An 8,716-nucleotide genomic window follows, 5' to 3' on the forward strand; every position below is an offset into this window, starting at 1 on the left:
ATCCTATGAACTGTATGATGGGATTAAAAATATGTTTAAGTGTTTTTTGGCTACAATACATGATCTAGGATTACCTTGAGTACGCTTATAGTACAGATTGTAGTTTCTTCCAGGGAACCCCTTCACCTCGTTGCTCCGCACCCAGGGTTCCTGGATTAAGGCTATGTCAACGTTCTCCTCCCCTAGGAGAACGGTTAGGTTGTCCGTTGCAGTTTGTGAATGCTGCAGGTTGATTTGGACAACCTTTAAAACCATTTTTTATTGGTTTGCTTCCGCAGGTTCGGCGTCATTTAACTGCATGCCAGTCAGCAGTTCGCTGGTGCCGTCAACCTCATCCTTCAGCTGGGCCTTCCGTATGCCAAACCGAAGTTTATTTTCCACTTTTTGCAGTGGTTCAAGGCTCTCTTCTGTAATTTGAAGGAGAAACGACACGATGTGCTTTTGCGGAGCCTCCGCTTTGATGATCGACCAATCGGCCATCGGCACTGCGCGGTTGTGAGCCTGGAGATAGGGAATCAACTGATTGGCTTCAAACTCCATGTTTGGTATCCAGATGCGAGCCCCCGGCCTTCGTGGTATCTCGCTAGCTGGAATGAGCTTGAGCCTCAAGCCATCCCAGCTGCTCTGAATTTCGCCAATCGCTTTTGTCAGGAAATGCAATGAGTACTGGTCATCACATTTGATTACCCGGCAACCGCGAACCACTTCCACCGAGTCGAAACCTGGCGATTGACCCTCCGGGTTCGCCATGACATGGTCGACGATTATGCGAGACAACCGTGCCTCAATCTCCGACCATTTTTCAAGCACAGGTTTGCCGCGGTTGGAAGTTTCATCCACCAGTGCCATTTGAAGGTGGTCCTGTGCCACCTCACTGAACTGTTTGGTTAGTTTGGGGACAACCGCACCCTGATCTGAGATCTTGTGCTTCTTTGATGCCCTTTTGTTTTCGTCTTGCGAACGGTTACGTTTTTTGGCCTCTGTCTTTCGTGCGGTTTGGAATGCTAGATATTCGTCCACCACCTTTTGACACCTTGCCTTGTCAGCCTCATCTTTGGGATGAGCTTTACCTTCGGTCTCGTTCTTATGAATCCTGTCAATGATAGCGAGAGACCTCTGGTAGAGCTTGTACCTTGATGGGCCTTTATTGGCGCGCTTTTGCCCCATGGCTTTAGCGCATGTTGTCGGTTCATTTTTTGTTGTTGGCGTGCTGTGGCCCACAGCTTTACCCTCAACTGCTTCCTGGCTAGAGGCCAGGAGCTCATCCTCCGTGGAAGATCCGATCCCCAGTTTGTCATGGGTGACCGATTGCTTGTCCTGTCGCTTAGTTTGTGTGTCCGTTTGTCTGTCCTGTGCTGTCAGTGCGTCCGTTTGTCTTTCCGTCACTTTGTCCGTCTGTTTCGCACCGCTATCCGATTTTTGTTTTTTTGTTGGTTTCATTATTCTGGTTCGTACGGTCACCTGCCCCGCCTAAGGGGCTGCGCATGTCGCCATGCGCGGTGACCAAGGAGGAATTAGGGGAAATAACCGGTCGACCATGGCAGCGCCCCATACCATGGCAAGGCCACCGTTACAACCTGAGGCGGCCTGATATCAGGAGGGCTCCGTTCAAAGACAGCCTTGTTTAGTCCCCCGGCTGCCAAACCCACCCAATAGGCACGGGTCGCATCACACCTTGGGTTGAGGGAGTTTTTTTAACGAAGTTTACGTCTTCGGCCTGTGTGGTTCGCGGGAGACCTACTCTCCTACCTTCCATATCTGGGAGGTGTTCCCCTATCCACCACCTGGGGACGCGCCCTCTAGGGATAACAGGCTCCCCCAAGGGAAGAGCTTTAGAACACAAGTAGAAATTTTGTTGGAGTTCTTTTTTTTCTAATCTGGTAGATAATTCCATGGGACTTATTTTTTGAATATGATATCCGGTGAATGTCCGCCGCTGCTAAGAGTTGCATGGTCCATTCGATCACTGCAATTTTTGACTATTCTTCCCAATAAATCTGAGTAGTAAATCAAAATTAGGCAAATGAGCAAAAATACAACGCAAGCGGTGATGGTTTTGGTGAATTCTTGCACGAGTTGTATTTATAATCACATAAGCCAAGATCCTTCCTTACTTAAAATTTTCCACGTGGTCGAAGCTCACAAGCAAACAAGTTGAGAATGCCGACAAATTGACATTTCGACGTCTTCTTCAACACTTCGCTCTATGAACTTCGCGAACAGGTTTAGTTTGTTTTTCAAAGCCTGGTCAGTGGTTCTCATGCAACTAAAAAAACACGATAATTTCTTGACTGATATTAGAATGCGTAGGGGACAGTGCAACGAATTGTTGGATAGAAGAGCTGTGATATGCTTACCTATGAGATAATTCTTCCATTCACTATTGTAATCATTATTATTATATCCCTCTCCACTCTCCTCCCGAGCGGGGACTTCCGCTTCAAACTCTTTCAAAGTCATCATGTCCTTTGGCCTTGAGATCTAGAGGTTAGTTCGGCAAGAATATCAAGTTCCTGCGACTTGAATTTAAGTTTGCTACTGTATATTACAAGCTGAGCTCTCTGCAAAAATAAGAAATGCAAATCAGAGTTATCGTATTGCCGTTATCGTATTAAAATTTCGTGTACAATTAACTTTTTATCTAGGAAGCCTTGCTTGTTTTTTCTGTATTTCACCAACGAGAATTTCAGATACCTTTTCGATAGCTGCTCACGCACTTCTGAGAATTGCTTCATGCGGACGATTTTTAATTATGTGAAATATATGAAAACTGTGTTTTATTACGGCAGCATGTGGTGAATGAGCGGCTTCCATCTGCTTTAATTATAAGAGCAATCATTCCGATGATGTGGTCAGCGAGCCAATGCCGAAAGAAATGAACAGCTAAATCAACTTTTTCGTTGGAAATTACAAATTAAAACCGACCACTTACCATATTTCAGTGATTGATGTATAAGCAGATACATACGTAGTGGGGTGTAAGCTGTATGTGGTTGCAGTTGTGATTAATTAAGTCGTCTTTCTGATTCGCTTACAACGCCCACATATTTCTATATACATGCACATATATTTTTAAAAATGGAATTAAGTAGTTATTTCTTAAAGGAATCACTTTATGTAAATACGTGGACGCGTTAAAAAATTACAGGCCTGATCCAGATGTAGTGTCAACAGCCCGGAATACACAAAGAAGTCCAAATACTATAAATGCAATGCAATATAAAAATTGATTATATGTTTTTTAGCCCTAACTACTAATAATGGCAAGCTATTATTTCGATCGTCTCTCGGCAGGAAATGACAAAACGCCAAGTGTGTTTCTGCCATGGAAAAACTCCCTATAAAAAATCATCTGCCATTCGGTTCGCTCGAAATATTTGTTTACTTCATGTCAGTCTAAACTGCATACGGGTTTGTGCACTGCAGGCGGGTAGCTGTCGCAAGCTGTGTGCATGTAGAAAGTGTCGTACGTGATAGGTTCTGCATGGAAATGTCAAAGTGGTTGACAGTTTGACATTCAGCGTTTCAAGTGCATATTCAATGGACACATACTTGCATACTCTTATATTACATACGTACATATTTACATTAAGAGCAAGAATTTATTCAAGCATTTATTTATGCGCTGATTTGCATGATACTCCTCCAGCAGCTGTCGTTTGTTACATATTTCTGTACAAAGCTCACGTACATGCTGGCATTCTCACTCGCGTTTGTCTTTCAAATCTCTTGGAATTCTTACTCACCTTCCCGTGCTAAATGTAGCTATTTTTATAGTATAACCAGCATATCTGGGTTATTCTACACTTTTTATGAATTTTAAATTATTGGCACGTTCCATTTTGTATTCGTACCTTACAAGCTTTCTGATTGTTAGCATTTTGCCTGATACGGGACTTCATAACTTTGTAGCATCAATGACTTTATTTTTGCGTATTTTCAAACCTTACATTTTTCACTATTTCATGATCGGTCGTGACAAAGTTGGCAAGGTTTCTGGTATTTGAATTTTCTTCTGTTTGATTTATGGAATTCCACGCAGCAAGGGCAATTTGAAATTTATTACCACGAAATAGCAGAGTATTAATCTTGTATAGTTTTTGTATTTATAATCAATTTAGAAAGAGTATTATTTAAAAAAATGTGTAGATTTAATTATTTAAGCCAAATTCGTCTCAGAAATAAAGTATGCTAAGTAATAGGGATATGGCGGGCGCCGTAGTGGTCGATCTTCAGCTTCTAGCCGATGCTATGACTACTACCACGCCGGTCAACTTCGAATATTTCTGTGATTTTAGCGACATTTCCTTTAGCTTGAAAAATGTGTTGCAATTTTGGCACCACAAACACCATTCACAATTTCAGCGGTCTGCCTTGCATTTTCGGCCTTATCAAAAACAGCAACAGTTTTTTTTTAGTGTGAAATTGTAGAGTACCTCCACTCCACTTTCAAACTTCTTTCGAATTCTTTAAATATATTTTTAACACTCAAACTCAAATTATGTAAACCATTTCAATTCACTCTACTCTTCAATTTCAATGACATAATTCTTTTCATTTCAACTTACTCTACTCTTTAATTTCAATGACAAAAATTCTTTTCCTTTTTTTTGAAACCCGAAACATAAGTAAACACCTGGCACACACCAAATACATTTTTTTGTCATATGACACCCCACTCCAAAGCAAAGCCATAGCTCACTGTGAAGTAAGTTAACCTAAACAAAATTTAAGTCAACCTAAGCAAAATTTCATTTGTATAGTACAATATTTTTAAGTGTTTACAATTTTGTTATTGATTTTTACTTGTAACAATGTTTGATTGTAATTATGCATATTTTATTGATGACAAGGCAAAAAGAAAGTATAAAAATAAAGCCATTCTATCAGAAGGCAGCTCAGTCTCAACCTGATAGTTGGAAGGCAGTCATTTGCCCTAACTGAATAAAAATCTTTTATTTACAAAGGAACCTTTAGTCGGCAGGTTTGCTCTAAAGCTCTTCCATAAAATAATAGCACTTACACATGACGATCCTGCCTCACTTTACATGGCGATCCTGCCTCACTTTACAAAATGGCGCCTTACAACGAGGATAAACTTTAAATTGTTTGATCGATACTTTACGAGATATCGATCACAGCTGTGAAAAGCTGTCTTATCCGGTTTATACGAAGAAGAACTTCACTGTTGGAGGGATCTACTTTACGAAGAATTTCATCCGAAATAGCCGAATGGTTTGCTGCGTGACTACCATTCAGAATTCACAGAGAGAACGTTGGTTCGAATCTCGGTGGAACATCAAAAAAAAAAAAAAAATTATGAAAAACACTTTTCTAATAGCGGTCGCCCCTCGGCAGGCAATGGCAAACCTCCGAGTGCATTTCTGACATGAAAAAACTCCTCATAACAAATATCTGCCGTTCGGAGTCGGCTTGAAATTGTAGGTACTTGCATTTATGGAACAACATCAAGACGCACACCACAAATAGGAGGAGGAGCTCGGTCGAACTCCCAAAAAGGGTGTACGCGCCAATTATATATCACTACATATTATAAAACAAAGTCGCTTTTTCTGTCCCTATGTCTCCGTATACGCTTAAATCTTTAAAACTACGCAACGGATTTTGATGCGGTTTTTTTTTAAAAATAGATTGATTGAAGAGGAAGGTTTATATCTATATAATGTGAAGAAATATATAAAGGGGGCGTGGCAATCGGTCAAAATGTGGCAACAGGCGTTAAGCGATAATCTCACCACACCTCATTAATGTTGAATTACATCGTATGGTGACGTATGTATGTATGTATTTACGAATCGCTCGCATTATTTCATTTCGGACGTATGTACATATGTATCTATGTATGTACTGAATTCCATGTAATTATATGCACATACAATTTTACAGCGAAATAAAACGCTATTTTCACGTTCTATATTAGTAAATCGCACATACAGTATGCAAAGTTCGTATTAGTACACCCTCTTACAAATAAAAATACCACGTATATTTTCAAATTTACTTTAAAGCAATTGATTTCAATCGTAGTGCGGTATTGTAAAATTCATAAAAAATAGAATAATAACAAAAACTCCGAAACATTTGCATAGAATTGAAAAAAATAATATATTAGCTTTAGTAGCAGTGTAGCTATTTCTACTGCAGGCAAAATTCGTATTAGTACACTTAGTATGCGTTGAATTTGTAAACAATTTGTTGGTATTTACCTTTATTTTCGAAACGATTCAATGTTTAACCTTGGGCAGTTGCGTTTTAGTAGCCATTTGTTCAAGTTCGCGGAGTTAGCTTGCAATGTCGCCAAAGTCAAACGAAACTAGGAGATTAATAATAAATATGAACAAAAACGGAAAGTCTTTACGCGAAATTGCGAGAACATTGCAGAAAAGTGTGTCTACAATACAAAAGTTAGTCAAAATTTTTAGAGACAGTGGAAGGATTGACAAAAAGCTTCGAAATGTGAACAGGGCAAAGCTTGGGCAGAGGCACAAGACTTATTTGAAACGCCTTATGAGAAAAGACCCCACCGTCAGTGGAGTTTCACTAGCTGCAGAACTAGAAAAATACTTTTCTATCAAAGTTACACCTCAAACAGTGCGCAATTATGTAAAAAAATTGGGATTTAGAAGCAGAACTGCGGTTAGAAAACCGTATGTAAGCTCAGTCAATAGAAGAAAGTGTGTTATATTCGCCAGGCAATATTTAAACAAAAATATGCGGTTTTGGAAAAGGGTAATTTTTTCAGACGAGTGTAAATTTAATATAAAAATGTCCGATGGACGCATAAAAATTTGGAGAGAGTGTAATACTGGCTTTCAAAAACGAAATATGCAGCCTTCTTTCAAGCACGGTGGTGGTTCTCTGATGGTATGGGGATGTTTCGGGGCAAACGGAGTAGGAAAGTTGCATTTTATTGATGGAATTATGACTGCGAGGCAATATATTGATATTTTAAAAAAGAATCTACGCAAAGGTGCCAAAAAATTGGGTTGCAAAAAAAAATGTATATTCCAACAAGATAACGACCCTAAGCACACGGCGTTGGATACAAGGTTATGGATGCTTTATAACTGTCCAAATTATCTCAAAACACCACCACAAAGCCCGGATATTAATCCCATAGAAAATGTATGGTCGATTTTCAAAAAGCAGCTGGAACATCATCAAATAAGGAACCGAGAACATTTAAAAAAAGTCCTCAAATCAGAGTGGAAGAAGATTTCTCCAAATCTCACAAAAAAATTGGTGGAATCTATGCCGAAGAGATTGTCTGCTGTTCTAAGGCAACGAGGGTATCCTACAAAATATTAATTTTCTGAACTATTTTTTATTTACTCTTTAAATCATTAAAAATACATGTGTACTAATACGAATTTTGCTTCTGTGAAAAGTGTTCATTTTTTTCTTTCTTATTTTTTTTTTTGCATTTCAATACACTTTGTGAGCGGTTTTTTTATTTGGCCTTATTTTAGTTAATTATCTATAAAATAAAACGGTTTCAAGCATTTGTTTTAAAATTAATTTGAAAATATACGTGGTTTTTTTATTTATTAGGGGGTGTACTAATACGAATTTTGTTTGCATACTGTAATTAAAATACAGTTTTTGAATCGTTTTTATTGATTCGGAGCGCGTTTAGCTTGCTATCGATTCCATACAATAACATTTTTTGTCATTTACTTTTTACGACAACTAATAGCTTATTTTCGAAGCGATTTCAACAAATAGGTACAACATTAATCCTTATCCAATTAAATACCTTAAATACATTGTTGTTTTCATATAGATCTATGTATATGGCTCTTTACAGCATATAATTAAAAACAATATTTTTCAAGATATTACATCAGTAGTTAGTAATTGAGATCTACCGGAAAAATTGCGTTAGCTGTTGCGTCATCCGGCATTGCCGCTACTCCTTTGGAAGGAGGCCGAACCGCACACTCTACATTCAAGCTCCCGCTGAAAATCGCAACCGATGATGATAATAGCGTCTGTAGTGTTTCTAGACAGAGCAATACAGGAAAATTGATGCGTGACTGCTCATTAATAGTCTGGGACGAAGCTATCATGTCAAACAAGACGTCTGTGGAAGCATTGGATAGGACAACACGCGATTTGCACAACAAAAATTCACCTATGGGTGGATGTACAATTCTGTTCTCAGGAGATTTCCGTCAAATCCTACCAGTTGTGACTCGAGGAACACGTGCTGACGAAATAAATGCTTCGCTAAAAAGATCCCACCTTTGGTCGCATGTCAATAAATTAGATCTTAAAACTAATATGGGGGTTTCGTCATCTTCACGTGAGAACAGGCTATTTCCAGAGATCCTGCTAAAAGTTGGCAATGGAGAATTAACACAAAGTGAGGGAAGGATTAACCTAGAAAACCTTTGTGTTTTGATAGACAACATCCAAGAGTTAGTCAACAATGTCTATCCAGACATTGATAACATAAGTTATAAGACAATATCTTGGTTTAAAGAAAGAGCTATTCTGTCACCAACTAACGAACAAGTAGATAAAGTAAATAACTTGATTATTTCAAAGATTGATGCGCCGACGAAAATATACTACTCGGTCGATACTGTTCTCGATTTGGAAGAAGCTGTTCAATTTCCTACAGAATTTCTAAATTCTTTGAACCCGTCTGGACTCCCTCCTCACAAAATGGAGCTGAAAATAGGTTGTCCTG

At 38.9% G+C, this 8,716-nt stretch overlaps 1 protein-coding gene across 1 annotated transcript; it reads right to left on the reverse strand.

Moving 5' to 3' along the window:
• Positions 1-258: 258 nt before the first annotated feature.
• Positions 259-1,440, reverse strand: LOC128867286 (uncharacterized). The gene has a single exon (XM_054108395.1). It carries the CDS (start codon positions 1,438-1,440, stop codon positions 259-261), a length of 1,182 nt encoding a protein of 393 aa, XP_053964370.1.
• Between the last annotated feature and the right edge of the window lie 7,276 nt (positions 1,441-8,716).

Source organism: Anastrepha ludens, chromosome 6, assembly GCF_028408465.1.
Source record: "Anastrepha ludens isolate Willacy chromosome 6, idAnaLude1.1, whole genome shotgun sequence".
Lineage (NCBI taxonomy): Eukaryota > Metazoa > Arthropoda > Insecta > Diptera > Tephritidae > Anastrepha > Anastrepha ludens.